Here is a 17,937-nt window from a genome sequence, read left to right as displayed (position 1 = left end):
TATTTTGGTTGAGCAAGTTAGTCGGTCGTTTAAACTTATTTCATTACATATAGATTTAAATTTTAAATTTGAATTAAATTAACATGTTTAATCTAATATAATCATTCATCGGAATAAATTATTTTTTAAAAAGAAAAACTTATAGAAAATATCATGCCTTTTTCTTGTTTCTGTTTTCAAAATTATTATAAGCCAATAATGTAGAGTTTGTTATATTCTTTTAATATGTATGATAAATTGGTCCAAAATAATTTTTTCCTCTCTATATATTCATGATTCATTTGTTTTATTTAATTTTTATTACTAAAATAAATATATTTTTATATGTTTGTCTGAGTTAATTATTTTAAAAATATGCAATTTTCAATCATTTAAGAAATAAATAATAATTTTATAATCATTTTTTTAAAATTTAAATACATTGTTCTCGTATCAACTTATAACATAATGAATAATTAAATAAGATAGCTTCTAAATTGTTAAGGTCTATTTATTGGTAAGGGATTATAATTATATATGTAAGATATGGAGTTTGAACTTTAAAATTATTATTGTAATTTTTATTGGTAAAAAAAAATTAAAAGCTCTTATGAAAATTAAGTGCATGGATTAATTTTTAACTTTAGAAAAACTCAATTTATTTTATACAATTATACTTCACAACTTTATCTTTTAGAAAAAAATATATTAAAATATTAATTATTGATTATTCATTTAACAACTATAATTTTGTATTAATTTAGTTTTTGAAATCAAATTCTTTATTATTATTTTTAAAATGAAATTACTAAAAAAGAAGTGGAATGAAAAAAAAAGTAAAATAAGATAATTTTTAGATTATATTTTCTGTAAAATATAATTATATATTAAATATTTTAAAAAATATTTATATATAAATTAGATAGTTATATTAAACGAGTTTAGGAAGTCTTTTTTTAATGAAAATATTTTTAAGGGTTTCTTTAATCACTTATTTTTTTATTATTTATCAATTGTTATTTGTTAAATTTAATTTTAATACATATCTAAAAAAATTTCATGATTAAAAGAGTTTTATATAACAATATTAATTATTTATAATAAATTTAAAATAATTTTTATAGAAAAATATTTATTATTTATAAATTTGAATTACATAAAATAAATATTTATATTTATATTAAAATAAAAAAATTTATAACAAAAAAAGAATTTAATATTTAAAACTTAAAGAGATTATTTCGTTAAATTGTAATTTTTGTTATCAATTTTTTAACAAAATATTTAATAGTATTAAGTATTAACATGTAAATACGAGAAATTGTTCGACAAAGTATTTATTCCTCACTCGCTGTCTCTAGGCACCCTCTCTCTCGCTCTCAGTTTATCATTATTGTGTCTGTCTCACTCATCATTCGTTTGGGTTCTTCTCTCTTCGAAGTTCAAATGGCTGTAGAGAAACAAAGTAGGACAACAAAGAAGTCATAAATGGATTCTCTTTCTTTTCTCTTCTTTACCTTGTGATTGCTTTTCCTTCTTTGATCTTGCTTTTCTCTTCTTTACCTTGTGATTGTTTTTCCTTCTTTGATTTTGAAGTGAACTCGATTCTTGTTTCTATGTTTTCTGATTCTCTGTTTTTTTCTTTCTTCTGTTTGGAGTGCTATGAGAGACCGGATCCTTTGCTGTCCTTATTGCTGTTTTTGATTCCTCTTTCTGGGTCTAGGTTCTTTCTTGCGTTTTCTTGTTTTCAAAACCGGTGTTTTTCTTTTTTCGGAGTGCTATGAGACTGGATCCTTCGCTGTCCTTATTGCTGTTTTTGATTCCTCTTTCTGGGTCTAGTTTTTTTTTTGCGTTTTCTTGTTTTCAAAACCGGTGTTTTTCTTTTTTTTATTGATTTTGATTGCATGCAAGAACAAGAATGATGACAGGATACAAATCTGCCATATGCAAATTTGAATGGTCATGATTTTGAATGCATGCAAGAACAAGAATGATGACAGAGAATACTAATCCGCTGTATGCAAATTTCAATGATCATGTTTCCGTTGTATTTCAGGTGTTGGGACTTGGTGTTGCTGTGATCTTGCATCTCGACAAGAAGTGTATTGTTTTTTCTTTGGTGAATTCAAGAATTGCTTTCTATCACTTGGTAAATGAGTAATTTGAAATTAAATTTAATTTGCAAAGTTTATGCTAGTATTAAAAGTTACTTAATTATATGAGTATTGATGACATTTTTGTTTTTCTGTAGGTTTAATTTAATCTGTACTACTTTTTCTAAAGAATGACCGGAGTGCTCATTTCTGGGGATGATCTTTATTGATAATTTAACATTGAATGATAGAATGTATATGCATCTGTTGTGATTGGTTCCTATATAGTTCCTATGTTGGTATTAACAAGGTAGGACCAGATCCATACTATATGGAACCAACATCTTGTAACAATGGTGTTGCCGAAACATGATAAAGAATCTTTTTTGCGCTTACAGTAAGAAGATTTCATCTCCTTGCAGAAAGGTTTTTTTTTTTTTCTTTTTTTTTTCAAGAATTATTATTTTTATCTTGATTCACCTTTCTAATTCCTTGTGAATTTTCACAGGTCAACAATGGCGTTACTGCCTTAGAGAAACCATGCTGCCAGCCAAAAATCCCAATAAAGGAATATGTTTATTTTGGGTAATAATTATGTTCACGTAAAATAATTATAACAACACCATCTTTTTATTGCCACAGCTCCTTGCATGTTGTTCTCCTTGTTGGCACTAGGAAGGCTAATGCAATGCAACCAATGGTTACTATTGAGGGCTTTATTCTTAGGTTGCTCATAAAGACTGTCTTGTCCTCGGTGCAACAGGATCTGGTTTTGTTCTTTAAGTATTCAATAATTTTGCCTTAGGACATGTTTGGATAATTTTTTCTTGAAACACTTTTAAAAGAGAAAAGGAAATAAAAATGAAATAAACTTTCCCAACTAACTGATGAATCAAAGAAAAGAAGATTTTGAAAAAGCTAATAAGAAAGAACTTCTACAATATGGCTTATGCATAAGTTAATTTTAGTTTTCAAAAAAAATTGTTGTGGTACTAAAGCATAATAATTTATATTCTCAAGTCTCATGTTTAGGGCCTGGTCCCGTAATTTTACTTTTTTAATTTTATGATGTTTTATTTTAACACATTTCTTTTACAACATGTTACCATCTCGAATATCAATAAACTAGAGTTAACAGTTGGCACCAAACTTACTGGATTTTGTTCATTTAGACTATGTTATTCAGTATCTTGACCTTACACATAGAATCAATATACACCCTGGATCAAATATATACATGAATTATAAGTACATGTATACTTATCAAATATCTTATCTAATTGCATGATTTTAGTTCCTTATTTTATATACTTGTGTGCAGGTAGTGATACTAAGGAGTACCTAAGGAGGCCTCCAATATAATTATATGAAGGTATGCAACAGTACTTGTATACCTAGTCTTCTTTTGATACGAAAGTTGATGGTCAGTCTAGTCCTTCAGGAATATCATCATACTAATTTTTACTCACAAGGAAAGGGTGTCACGGAACAATAATTCTATCTTTGGTTTGACCCAACCGCAAATTTTCTCACTTAAAATTCATCTTCTAATAAATAAGATAATATTTGTTTAATTTACAAACTTAAAACATATGTATTCATATCATATTGTATATATTTTTAACACATTATTCACTATTGTTTAACAGGTTTTTTAATTACCTTTTATTTTTTAAAACATTATGATGTATGGTAATATAATTTTATTTAAATTTTCAAGTTTCGTAAAACTATAATTATTATTAGTCTAATATTTTTTTTGCATTATTTTTAATTTATCATTAGCATTTTTTATATTTTGAAAGTTTATCATATGGTCAAATATGTTGTTTTTATGTTGAGTGTGTAAAATAATTTTTGCCTTTTGTCTCATTTGAAAGAAAAAGTCTTGTGTGATATTGTTGTCATTCACCAAAAAATCTATTTTTGGTTGTATATATAACATTAATAAGATGAACGTTAGTGACATTTAATAGTTTTATTTTCTCAAATTTATTGAAATGCGAGAAATTGTTTGACAAAACAAGTCTATTTATACCTTTTCTCTCTTCCACTGAATGAACTCACAATCCGTTCCACTGCGCGAGTTTATTCCTCACTTGCTGTCTCTAGACCCCCTCTCTCTCTCTCTCTCATCATTCGTTTCAGTTTTTCACTGTCAATCATACTCGATCACTTTTCTGTTGTTGTTTGTCTTCGTTACTCATTAGGATTTTAAGCGTTCTGTAGTGCCTTGTGCCTCTTTCGTCTGCTTAAGTTCAAATGGCCGCAGAGAAACAATAAATAGAACCTTTCATAGATGGATTTTACCTCTTCCATCTCTTTCTTTTCTCTTCTTTACCTTGTCATTACTTTTCCATCTTTGATCTTGCTTTTCTCTTCTTTACCTTGTGATTGCTTTTCCTTCTTTAATTTTGATTTGAACTCGATTCTTGTTTCTATGTTTTCTGATTGTCTCTTTTTTTCTTTCTGTTTGGAGTGCTATGAGAGTCTGGATCCTTTGCTGTCGTTATTGTTGTTTTTGATTCCTCTTTCTGGGTCTAGGTTCTTTCTTGAACTTGCGTTTTCTTATTTTTCTTATTTTCAAAACCAGTGTTTTTCTTTTTTTGGAGTGCTATGAAACTGGATCCTTCACTGTCCTTATTGCTGTTTTTGATTCCTCTTTCAGGGTCTTGATTTTTTCTTGAACTTGCATTTTCTTGTTTTCAAAACCGGTGTTTTTTTTTTATTGATTTTGATTGCATTCAAGAACAAGAAAGATGACAGAGGATACAAATCCGCCATATGCAAATTTGAATGGTCATGATTTTGAATGCATGCAAGAACAAGAATGATGACAAAGGATACTAATCTGCTGTATGTAAATTAATTTTAATAATCATGTTTCCATTGTATTTCAGGTGTTGGGACTTGGGGTTGCTGGGCTAGGCTGGTGTGTGATCTTGCATCTCGACAAGAAGTGTGTTGTTTTTTCTTTGGTGAATTCAAGAATTGTTTTCTGTCACGTGGTAAGTGAGTAATTTGAAATTAAATTAAATTTGCAAAGTTTATGCTAGTATTAAAAGTTACTTAATTATGAGTACCGATGACATTTTTGTTTTTACAAAATGACCAGAGTGCTCATTTCTGGGGATGATCTTTGAGCTTGAGGTGAATTACTTTCTACATATATGTATGACTAACTACTTGCCCTTTTCCGTTATTTTCCAGCTCTAGGCTGTGAGATTTGGTCTGAAATAATCAAAGTTCTTCAACATTCTTGAACAATTCAATGTTGCATCCCTTCTTGATTTGAATTGAACAGCTCTTCATTTTCTATAGTTGTAATTTTTTACCAATCGAAACTCAAGAATACCATTCTTGTTGAAATTCTTGAATGTGTATTTTATTCTTTTTTTTTTGTTGGCTGTTTTTAACCATTTTTATAAAATACATTATTTCTAGCCTCTAATGTATTTGGTACATTCTATTTTCAATCTTTTTGTTTATTTCCTAAGGTTTTGTTCATATAAATGTTTTTATTCCAATTTCTTTCATTTCTTATATATATATATATATATATTATATTTTCTAGTTATAGATAATGATAATGATTTTACATTATGTTTTGTGAATTTATTATATGTGGGTATAACTGTAGCAGCATACTTACATTTGATGTTAACAAGGGAAACAGAGTGGGGTAAAGTGTCAATAATTTAAATCCGTTTTAAAGTTGATTATCATTTCAAAATTGGTTTTAAAATTGATTATAGTTTTCAACTAGTTTATGATTTGAAATATATATTAAAACTAGACTGATTTTAAATTGATTTTGAACCGTAAATTGATTTTTAAGCCAAATTGGTTTCAGAAGAATTTAAACCATCAATTAATTTTAAACAGATTGAAAAATAATAAACAAGTATGCATTTAAGATAAATTTGAATATGATTTATTTTGTTAAAATTAGTTTAAAAAACTGATTTATGATTTTAACCTAGCTTTGAAACCCAACCGAATCTCTCCAATTTTAAACCTGATTTTTAAAATTCAAACAAATTATATTCCTGTACAGAATGAACAATGTTGGAATTGCTCAATTAGCGTGATGGTTTCAGTAGTGATGACATAATTAAGGCTTGTCTTTATTTGCTATTGTCTATATGTTTTTTCTTGATCGATGTGTTATAAGTAAGTTTCAAAAAATTTCGCTGTCTGTGGTACTAAAGCATAATAATTTATATTCTCAAGTCTCTTGTTTAGGGGCTGGTCCCGTAATTATAGGTTTTTTATTCTTATGACGTCTTATTTTAACATATTTCTTTTACAACATGTTAACATCTTGAATATCAATAAACTAGATTTAACGGTTGGCACCAAACTTACTAGATTTTGTTCATTTAGACTTTGTTATTCAATAGTCATGTTCATTTATTCTTGTCAATTGCAGGTTATAGTAGCAATAAACTGTGCAGATATTCTTTACCCCACCCTTATGCATTCTTGGCTACTGGATTTTAAAATTGAGTTTTTGCACCCAATTGAAGAAGGGCTCAGATTCTACAGGTCTAGAGTCTTCAAACTTTATCTGCTGAGATATTTTTGGTACAAAACATTTAATGACTGCTCTCACTTTGATATTCTAGATCCATTCAAGGAGGAATGAATGTTCACCTTGATGTCAACTTTGAAGAACTTGCTTCTTCTACAGGTGATTTCAATGGAGCACAACTAAAGGCTGTATGTGTTGAGGCTGGCATGTTGGCACTGTGCTGTGATGCAATCGAGGTTTGTTTTCTTTCGTTGTACTACTTAAATAACTTAAAATCAATTTTTTGAAAAGAAAATGAGCACCATAATAAATATAGTGGGCACTAATGCGTTGATCTTTCTCTTTGAAGTTTTTTGTTTTTTAACGTTTGCTATTTTTTTTATGAACATCAACATAATCTGACATATATATGAAATTTATTGAATCAATTTTGTTTTCAGATAATAAAGAATGTTAGTCACAAAAAACTGAGATTGTTTGAAATTTGTTGAACATAATAAATCGTAGTGAGATATGGGAGACATCAAGATTTGTGATTTTCAACAAATTGCAAACAAAATAAAAAGTGTTAGACTCAAAATCACTTGAGATTATTTGAAGTTTATTGAAAATAATAAATTTTAGTGAGATGCTGGAGTCATCGAGATGTGTAATTTTCAATAAATTTCAGCTATTAATAGTTAGACAAAATATTTGATATTGCTTGAATTTTGTTATAAACAATAAATCTTAGTGACATGCAGGAGTTACCAGGTTTTTTAATTTTCAATAAATTACAACTATTATTAGTGTTAAGATAAGAAATACTGGAGTTTATTGAAAATAATAAATCCCAGTGAGTTGGGAGAATCATTGAGATTTGAATTTTCAACAAATTTTAGCTATTAATAGTCTGACAATAAATATTGGAGATTGTTTGAAATTTATTGAGATTTATAATTTTCAATGAATTTCAAGTCTAAATAGTGTTAGACAAAATATTTGATATTTGTTGAATCTTATTGAAAATAATAAATCTTAGTGAGATGCGGGAGTCACCGAGATTTATAATTTTCAATAAATTGTAGCTATTAGTAGTCTTAAGATAAAAAGTATTGGAGTTTATTGAAAATAACAAATCTTAGTGAGTTGCGAGAGTCGTTGAGATATGTAATTTTCAATAATTTCAGCTATTAATAGTCTTAGACAAAAAGTATTGGAAGTTGTTTGAAATTTATTGAAAATAATAAATCTTAGTGAATGCGGGAGTCACAGATATTTATAATTTTCAATAAATTGTAGCTCTTAATAGTGTTAAGATAAAAAAAAAATTGGAGTTTATTGAAAACAATAAAGCTTAGTGAGTTGCCGCGGGAGTCGTTGAGATTTGTAATTTTTAATAAATTTTAGAAAATAATAAAAAATGTTCGACACGACATTTGATATTGTTTGAAATTTATTGAAAATAATAAATCTTAATGAGATGCGGGAGTCATCGAAATTTGTAATTTATCAAGGAATTCCAGCTTTGAATAGTGTTAGAAAAAATATTTGATATTGCTTGAATCTTTGTGAAAATATTAGTGTTACATAAAAATGTTGCAGATTACTTGAAAATTTATGAAAATAGCCAATCTTAGTGAGATGCGAGAGGCCCCGAGATTTGTAATAGTCAATGAATTTCAGCTATGAATAGTATTAGACAAAATATTTGATATTTCTTTAAACTTATTGAAAATAATAAATGTTAGTGAGAAGCGTGAGTCACCGAGATTTATAATTTGCTTTTAATAGGGATAGATAAAAAAATATTGGAGTTTGTTGAAAATAATAAATCTTAGTGACATGCAGGATTCACCGAGATTTGTAATTTTTAATGAATTTTAACTATGAATAGTGTTAGATAAAATATTTGATATTGCTTGAAACTTATTGAAAATTATAAATCTTAGTGAAATGCGGGAGTCGCCGAGTTTTATAATTTTCAATAAATTGTAGCTAATAATAGTGTTAAGATAAAACAAATATAGGAGTTTATTAAAAATAATAAATCTTAGTGAGTTGCGGGAGTCATTGATATTTGTTATTTTCAATAAATATCAGTTATTATTAGTCTTAGACAAAAAATATTGGAGAATGCTTGAAATTTATTGAAGATAATAAATCTTAGTGAGATGCGGGAGTCACCAAGATTTATAATTTTCAATGAATTTCAAGTCTGAATAGTGTTAGACAAAATATTTGATATTGCTTGAAACTTATTGAAAATTATAAATCTTAGTGAAATGCGGGAGTCACTGAGATTTATAATTTTCAACAAATTGCATCTATTAATAGTGTTAAGATGAAAAAATATTGGAGTTTATTGAAAATAATAAATCTTAGTGAGTTGAGGGAGTCATTAAGATTTGTTATTTTCAATAATTTCAGCTATGGATAGTCTTAGACAAAAAAAAAATTGAATTTTTTTGAAAATAATAAATCTTAGTGAGATGCGGGAGTCACCGAGATTTATAATTCTCAATGAGTTTCAAGTGTGAATTGCTCTAATAGACAAAATATTTGATATTGCGTGAATCTTATTGAAAATAATAAATCTTAGTGAGAAGCGCGAGTCACCGAGATTTATAATTTTAAAAAAATTTCAGCTTTTAATAGGGATAAGATAAAAAAATATTGGAGTTTGTTGAAAATAATAAATCTTAGTGAAATGCGGGAGTCACCGAGATTTGTAATTTTCAATGAATTTCAACTATGAATAGTGTTAGACAAAATATTTGATATTGCTTGAAACTTATTGAAAATTATAAATCTTAGTGAAATGCGGGAGTCATCGAGATTTATAATTTTCAATAAATTGTAGTTAATAATAGTGATATTGTGATAAGATAAAAAAAAATATAGGAGTTTATTAAAAATAATAAATGTTAGTGATTTGTGGGAGTTATTGATAGTTGTTATTTTCAATAAATATCAGCTATTATTAGTCAGACAAAAAATATTAGAGAATGCTTGAAATTTATTGAAGATAATAAATCTTAGTGAGAAGCGGGAATCACCGAGATTTATAATTTTCAATGAATTTCAAGTCTGAATAGTGTCTGACAAAATATTTGGTATTGCTTGAAACTTATTGAAAATTATAAATCTTAGTGAAATGCGGGAGTTACCGAGATTTATAATTTTCAACAAATTGCAGCTATTAATAGTGATAAGATGAAAAAATATTGGAGTTTATTGAAAATAATAAATCTTAGTGAGTTGATGAAGTCATTAAAGTTTGTTATTTTCAATAAATTTCAGCTATGGATAGTCTTAGACAAAAAAAATTGAAATTTTTTGAAAATAATAAATCTTAGTGAGATGCGGGAGCCACCGAGATTTATAATTCTCAATGAGTTTCAAGTGTGAATTGCTCTAAACAAAATATTTGATATTGCGTGAATCTTATTGAAAATAATAAATCTTAGTGAGAAGCGGGAGTCACCGAGATTTATAATTTTCAAAAAATTTCAGCTTTTAATAGGGATAAGATAAAAAAATATTGGAGTTTGTTGAAAATAATAAATCTTAGTGAAATGCTGGAGTCACCGAGATTTATAATTTTCAATGAATTTCAACTATGAATAGTGTTAGACAATATTTGATATTGCTTGAAACTTATTAAAAATTATAAATCTTAGTGAAATGCGGGAGTCACCGAGATTTATAATTTTCAACAAATTGCAGCTATTAATAGTGTTAAGATGAAAAAATATTGGAGTTTATTGAAAATAATAAATCTTAGTGAGTTGAGTGAGTCATTAAGATTTGTTATTTTCAATAAATTTCAGCTATGGATAGTCTTAGACAAAAAAAATTGAATTTTTTTGAAAATAATAAATTTTAGTGAGATGCGGGAGTCACCGAGATTTATAATTCTCAATGAGTTTCAAGTGTGAATTGCTCTAGACAAAATATTTGATATTGCGTGAATCTTATTGAAAATAATAAATCTTAGTGAGAAGCGGGAGTCACCGAGATTTATAATTTTCAATAAATTTCAGCTTTTAATAGGGATAAGAAAAAAAAAATATTGGAGGTTGTTGAAAATAATAAATCTTAGTGAAATGCAGGAGTCTCCGAGATTTGTAATTTTCAATGAATTTCAACTATGAATAGTGTTAGACAAAATATTTGATATTACTTGAAACTTATTGAAAATTATAAATCTTATTGAAATGCGGGAGTCACCAAGATTTATAATTTTCAATAAATTGTAGTTAATAATAGTGATAAGATAAAAAAATATAGGAGTTTATTAAAAATAATAAATGTTAGTGATTTGTGGGAGTTATTGATATTTGTTATTTTCAATAAATATCAGCTATTATTAGTCTTAGACCAAAAATATTGGAGATTGCTTGAAATTTATTGAAGATAATAAATCTTAGTGAGATGCGGGAGTTATCGAGATTTATAATTTTAATGAATTTCAAGTCTGAATAGTGTCAGACAAAATATTTGGTATTGCTTGAAACTTATTGAAAATTATAAATCTTAGTGAAATGCGGGAGTCATCGAGATTTATAATTTTCAACAAATAGCAGCTATTAATAGTGTTAAGATGAAAAAATATTGGAGTTTATTGAAAATAATAAATCTTAGTGAGTTGAGGGAGTAATTAAGATTTGTTATTTTCAATAAATTTCAGCTATGGATAGTCTTAGACAAAAAAAATTGAAATTTTTTGAAAATAATAAATCTTAGTGAGATGCGGGAGTCACCGAGATTTATAATTCTCAATGAGTTTCAAGTGTGAATTGCTCTAGACAAAATATTTGATATTGCGTGAATCTTATTGAAAATAATAAATCTTAGTGAGAAGCGGGAGTCACCGAGATTTATAATTTTCAAAAAATTTTAGCTTTTAATAGGGATAAGATAAAAAAATATTAGAGTTTGTTGAAAATAATAAATCTTAGTGAAATGCGGGAGTCACCAAGATTTGTAATTTTCAATGAATTTCAACTATGAATAGTGTTAGACAATATTTGATATTGCTTGAAACTTGTTAAAAATTATAAATCTTAGTGAAATGCGGGAGTCACCGAGATTTATAATTTTCAATAAATTATAGCTAATAATAGTGATAAGATAAAAAAAATATAGGAGTTTATTAAAAATAATAAATCTTAGTGAGTTGTGGGAGTCATTGATATTTGTTATTTTCAATAAATATCAGCTATTATTAGTCTTAGACAAAAAATATTTGAGAATGCTTGAAATTTATTGAAGATAATAAATCTTAGTGAGATGCGGGAATCACCGAGATTAAAATTTAATTTAATTGAAGATATTTATTATTTGTTAAATTTAATTTTAATACATATCTAAAAAAATTTCATGATTAAAAGAGTTTTATATAACAATATTAATTATTTATAATAAATTTAAAATAATTTTTATAGAAAAATATTTATTATTTATAAATTTGAATTACATAAAATAAATATTTATATTTATATTAAAATAAAAAAAATTATAACAAAAAAAGAACTTAATATTTAAAAAAGAGATTATTTCGTTAAATTGTAATTTTTGTTATCTCGGGAGTCACCGAGATTTATAATTTTCAATGAATTTGAAGTCTGAATAGTGTTAGACAAAATATTTGATATTGCTTGAATGTTATTGAAAATTATAAATCTTAGTGAGATGCGGGAGTCACCAAGATTTATAGTTTTCAATTAATTGCAACTATTAATAGTGAAGATAAAAAATTGGAGTTTATTGAAAATAATAAATCTTAGTGGGTTGTGGGAGTCATTGAGATTTGTAATTTTCAATAAATTTTAGCTTTTAATAGTCTTAGATAAAAAATAGTGGAGATTGCTTGAAATTTATTGAAAACAATAAATCTTAGTGAGATGCGGGAGTCACCGAGATTTATAATTTTCAATGAATTTCAAGCTTGAATAGTGTTGGACAAAATATTTCATGTTGGTTTAAACCTTATTGAAAATAATAAATGTTAGTGAGATGTGAGAGTTACTGAGATTGATAATTTTAAATAAATTTTAGCTATTAGTAGTCTGATAAAAAAGTATTGGAGTTTATTGAAAATAATAAATCTTAGTGAGTTGTGAGAGTCATTGAGAATTTGTAATTTTCAATAAATTTCAACTATTAATAGTCTTAGACAAAAAATATTGGAGATTGCTTGAATCTTATTGAAAATAATAAATCTTAGTGAGATGCGAGAGTCACCAAGATTTATTATTTTCAATAAATTGCAGCTATTAACAGTGTTAAGATAAAAATATTGGAGTTTATTGAAAATGATAAATCTTAGTGAGATGGAAGAGCTACCGAGATTTGTAATTTTCTATAAATTTTAGCTATTAATGAGTGTTAGACAAAAAATATTGGAAATTGCTTGAAATTTATTGAAAATAATAAATCTCAGTAAGATGCGGAGTCTCTGATTTGTAATTGCCAATAAATTTCAGCTATTAATATTATTAGACAAAAAAATATTGGAGACTGCTTAAAATTTGTTGAAAATAATAAATGTTAGTGAGATGCGGGAGTTACCGAGATTTATAATTTTTAATGAATTTCTAGTATGAATAGTGTTAGACAAAATATTTGATATTGCTTGAATTTATTGAAAATAATAAATCTTAGTGAGATGTGGGAGTCACCAAGATTTATAATGTTCAATAAAATGCAGCTATTGATAGTGTTAGGATAAAAAATATTGGAGTTTATTGAAAATAATAAATCTTAGTGAGTTGCGGGAGTCATTGAGATTTGTAATTTTCAATAAATTTCAGTTCTTAATAGTCTTAGATAAAAAAAATATCGGAGATTGTTTGAAATTTATTGAAAATAATAAATCTTAGTGAGATGTGGGAGTCACCGAGATTTATAATTTTCAATGAATTTCAAATATGAATAGTATTATAGAAAAAATATTTGATATTACTTGAATCTTATTGAAAATTATAAATCTTAGTGAGATGCGAGAGTCACCTAGATTTATAGTTTTCAATAAATTACAGCTATTAATAGTGTTAAAATATTTTATATTGGTTGAACTTTATTGAAAATTATAAATCTTAGTGAGACGTGAGTTATTGGAATTTGCAGTTTTCATTAAGTTTCAGCTATTAATAGTGTTAAAACAAAAATATTGGTGATTGCTTGCAATATATTGAAAATAATAAATCTTTGTGAGTTGCGAGAGTTACAGCGATTTATAATTTTCAATAAATTTCATACTATTAATATAGTCTTAGACAAAAAATATTGGAGATTGCTTGAAAATTGTTGAAAATCATAAATTTTAGTGAGATGTAGGAGTTACAAAGATTTTTAATTTTCAATAAATTTTAGCTAATAATAGAATGTTAGGCAAAATATATTAGATATCATTTGAAATTTGTTGAAAATAATGAATCTTATTTAGGTACGGGAGCCACCGAAACTTGTGATTTTCAATTAATTTAAGATATGTGATTTGTAGTTTTAAATAAATTTTAGCTATTAATAGTGTTAGATAAAAAAAATATTGGAGATTGCTTGAAATTTTTTGAAACTAGTAAATCTTAGTGAGATGTAGGATTCATTGAGATTTGTAATTTTCAATAAATTTCATCTAATAATAGAATGTTAGACAAAATGTATTGGATATTGTTTGAAATTTGTTGAAAATAATAAAAATCTTACTTAAATGCTTATTGAATATAATAAATCTCTGTGAGATGCGGGAGCTACTAAGATATGTGATTTTTAATAAATTTCAACTAATAATATAGTCTTAGACAAAATATTTTAGGCCTAAAAATTGAGATTATTTGAAATTAGTTGAAAATAATAAATCTAAGTGCAATGTGGTTAATAAGATTTGTGATTTTTAATATATTTCAACTAATAATAAATAGTGTAAGGTAACAAATAGTTCATATTTGGAATTTAATTGAAATTAATATCTTAATGTCAGCATATGCGTGATGTTTCTTTGTGTCAATGCATTTACTTACTCATTCCTTAATAATTCACTCTTTTTCACTCAATTTCATTTTCAATTGTGATGTTTCTTTGTGTCAATGCATTTACTTACTCATTCCTTAATAATTCACTCTTTTTCACTCAATTTCATTTTCAATTATTCTATTTGTATTTGTTTTCTCATTTATATTTTTAATGTTCAAGAAATATAACTTTTGAACCTTATTTATTGATAATTTAAGATTGAATGATAGAATGTATATGCATCTATGCACTTCATTTGTCTTTGCATTATTTCCATCTGTTGTGATTGTTGCCTAGATAGTTCCTATGTTGGTATTGGTATTAACAAGGTAGGACCAGATGCATACTATATGGAACCAACATCATGTACCAATCATGTTGCCAAAACATGATAAAGAATCTTTTTTGCGCTTACAGTGAGAAGACTTCTTCTCCTTCCACAAAGGTTCTTTTTTTTTTTTTTTTTTCTTTCAAGAATTATTATTTTTATCTTGATTCACCTTTCTACCTGTGAGGCATCTCTAACAAAATTTCCCCGTGTTTAGGCATTCATACAGAATTTGGCACTGTTCTTCACCTTATTTTACAAGGCAGGTTTATTTTCTCACCTTTTATGTCTATCTGTGATTATATGTTGCAAGTATATAATGAGATCAGGTGAAATAATGTGTCCTAGTTTTAGGAAAATCTTTTATGCCTTGCGTATGTGTACCATATCATTTGTATGGCATGTTTGAGAATGGACCCACCTTTCCATATAATTAATTACGATGTCAATTAGTTTTTTTTCACATCTGTGTAGCACCACTTCCTCTATTTTTTGCTCATAGTTTTTCAGTTTGCTTGATTAGTGTTCAAGTCTGTTAACATTTATAGTGGGGTGGTTATACCCTTCTGTTTTTGCAGGTTCACATTTGAATTCTGGAATCCACCCGAGAGAATATAGCTTCTTTGCTTCTGGGTCTTGAATATCTTGTCAACATCTCATATGTTGATGATATTGAGGAATTTAAGCTATGATGGTGTCGACATTCATGTCTTCTGACTGTCTATTTCTTATGTCATGATTATGGCTTATGATTGCTGAAACTTGTGTTTTCATTCAGATGGGAATGGGAATATAGTTCGTGAAACAATGAAAGACATGATGTTCTTGTTCAATACAAGGTAATACGGTCAAATTTGATCTTTCCCAGAGTTTAATTTCTAATATTCATTCATAGATATAAAATCTATCTTGAACTTCAAGCTATTTTCTTCTTAATATTGCATTTTACTAAATGATAAAATTGTAAATTTGAGATATTTCTTCATCATATTCTCTAATTAATCGATGTTTGATTAATTACACAGATTATGAGGGACACTCTTATTTACTTGTCGCATCTTGACCATGATGATACTGAAAAGCAGGTAGGTGATTTAGAAAGCTGTGATTTTGTTCTTGTTTTGAAGGGAGATAAATTATTCATTGGTTTCTTTCTTATTTATTTCAAATTTTGTTATAGGGAGGTTTATATTATTCCAAACATGTGCTATTTGTTTTTCTTTTCATCTAATGGTAGAATCACGATGGTAATTTATGTTGGATGTTTCTTGAAAAATAATATTAAGAAGCTGAACTTCATTAACTAAAGGATTTATCAATGTTGTTTTATGGTGATATGATATCTTGACCGACAATTAAGAAGTTACATTTTTGTGCCTATATAAATGTCACGCCTTGACGGAGTGGACTTTTATGTTGTAATTTGCCGATGCTGAGAAAGTTAAGCAAAGAACTTAGTGGTGAGGACTGGACATGCAACAATTTGAACACACTGTGCTAAGCAATAGGATCTATATCTGGCTCCATGATGGAAGAATAGGTACTGTGAGCAACCAATTATGTGTTGTTGTGCCCAATGTTGTCAAAATAGAGATCCATCCTAGTAAGATTCAGAGAGACGTGTAAGATTGTAAAATATAGGATCATAAGATCGTGCGAAAAATATAAAAATATGTTTTAATTCAGAGTGTGATAAATGATAGTATAAATAGCTAATACATATAAAAATATCACTAAAATCCAGTTCAAAATTTATTTTATAGTTAATTGTATTTTGTTTTAATAAAAGGCACACCGGAGAAGATAAAGGCCCGAAGATCCCAACTTCTTAGTTTTTGGAAAATTAAAAAAGAAAAAAGTTGAGATCACGACAAGTATCTTTATTTTACTTTTGGTTGTGATTTTCTTAAAACAATTGTTAATCACATCATGTTTATGTGGCAAGAAAACATATTTTTGGTCATGGTCATTCGTGATTTATTAAATCACTGTGAAATCACAAAGGGGAAAAGATAACAAGGCAGTTATTGTAAGTAATATCATGTAAGGGATGTTTTTGAATTGATTTGCTTGATGTTATACCATTGTTGAATAGTATACCCTTGCTTCTGTTGGCAGGTATGTTTTTGGACAGTATCCTTGGTTTTTAAGAGCTCATTGGGGGTTTTTAAAATCTGTGTGTATGCCCTATCTTTTTCTTTGTGTGATTTATCCTTGTCTCTTTGTTTGTCTTTAATTGTGTATGAGTGTTCTATTTTTCTCTCTATGTTTTGATGTGTTTGTGTTTGTGTCTTTATCTTTGTGTTTGTATCTTTATCTTTGTGTTTGTATCTCAGACACTCCCTCTATGTGTCTTTGTGTGCCTCTGTGTGTTCATGTTTATGTTTATGGGCATTGTGCCTGTGCCTATGAGCTCTGTGTGCTCTGCGTTTGTGTGCTCTTTGTCTGTGTGCTCTGTGTCTGTACTCTGTGCTCCGTGTCTTTGTTTGCCTTTGAGTCCGTGTGTGTCCATGCTGTGTTTTCTTTTTGTTTCTATGTGAGTGTATCTATCCTTTTTATGTTCACAGGTGGCAGCCCTTCAGTTTGGGAACACTATGAATATTCTTGAGGCATATTCACATGGTTCAAGTGAGGAACAAGTAAGTATGAACAAGTAAGTATCTGTAATATGACAAATTAAACTGAATCCTGACTTACTTCTAAGTTACTTGTGAGGCATCTCTAACAAAATTTCCCACGTGTTTAGGCATTCATAGAATTTGGCACTGTTCTTCACCTTATTTTACAAGGCAGGTTTATTTTCTCACCTTTTATGTATATCTGTGATTGTATGTTGCTTGTATATATTGAAATGTAATGAGATCAGGTGAAATAATGTGTCCTAGTTTTGGAAAAATCTTTTATGCCTTGGGTATGTGTACCATATCATGCGTGTGGCATGTTTGAGAATGGACCCACCTTTCTATATACTGAATTGGGATGTCAATTAGTTTTTTTTCACATCA

The 17,937-nt window shown here is 27.4% G+C and overlaps 1 protein-coding gene across 2 annotated transcripts in view; it reads left to right on the top strand.

The window, feature by feature from the left end:
• The window catches only part of LOC109795462 (ubiquitin C-terminal hydrolase 12), a 49,358-nt gene that overhangs the window by 12,283 nt on the left and 19,138 nt on the right, over positions 1 to 17,937 (top strand). The window contains exons 8-21 of one of the 2 annotated variants that reach the window (XM_083059724.1): positions 2,036 to 2,128; positions 2,231 to 2,498; positions 2,581 to 2,657; positions 3,394 to 3,444; positions 4,973 to 5,080; positions 6,505 to 6,620; positions 6,701 to 6,842; positions 7,047 to 15,049; positions 15,150 to 15,194; positions 15,511 to 15,771; positions 15,958 to 16,472; positions 17,051 to 17,108; positions 17,500 to 17,585; positions 17,679 to 17,721. In XM_083059724.1, coding sequence (XP_082915850.1) covers positions 3,439 to 3,444; positions 4,973 to 5,080; positions 6,505 to 6,620; positions 6,701 to 6,842; positions 7,047 to 7,097 — 423 coding nt within the window. In that variant the 5' untranslated portion in view covers positions 2,036 to 2,128; positions 2,231 to 2,498; positions 2,581 to 2,657; positions 3,394 to 3,438 and the 3' untranslated portion in view covers positions 7,098 to 15,049; positions 15,150 to 15,194; positions 15,511 to 15,771; ... (2 more) ...; positions 17,500 to 17,585; positions 17,679 to 17,721. Of the gene's footprint in view, positions 1 to 2,035; positions 2,129 to 2,230; positions 2,499 to 2,580; positions 2,658 to 3,393; positions 3,445 to 4,972; positions 5,081 to 5,282; positions 5,523 to 6,504; positions 6,621 to 6,700; positions 6,843 to 7,046; positions 15,050 to 15,149; positions 15,195 to 15,510; positions 15,772 to 15,957; positions 16,473 to 17,050; positions 17,109 to 17,499; positions 17,586 to 17,678; positions 17,722 to 17,937 lie in introns of those variants that run through there. The other variant, XR_014427858.1, reaches the window with a different exon arrangement.

The sequence above is a fragment of the Cajanus cajan genome, chromosome 7, assembly GCF_000230855.2.
Source record: "Cajanus cajan strain Asha chromosome 7, NIPB_CcT2T_4, whole genome shotgun sequence".
In the NCBI taxonomy this organism is placed as follows: Eukaryota; Viridiplantae; Streptophyta; class Magnoliopsida; order Fabales; family Fabaceae; genus Cajanus; species Cajanus cajan.
Note: the sequence above shows the minus strand (reverse complement) of the source record. Positions and strands in the feature narration are given on the sequence as shown.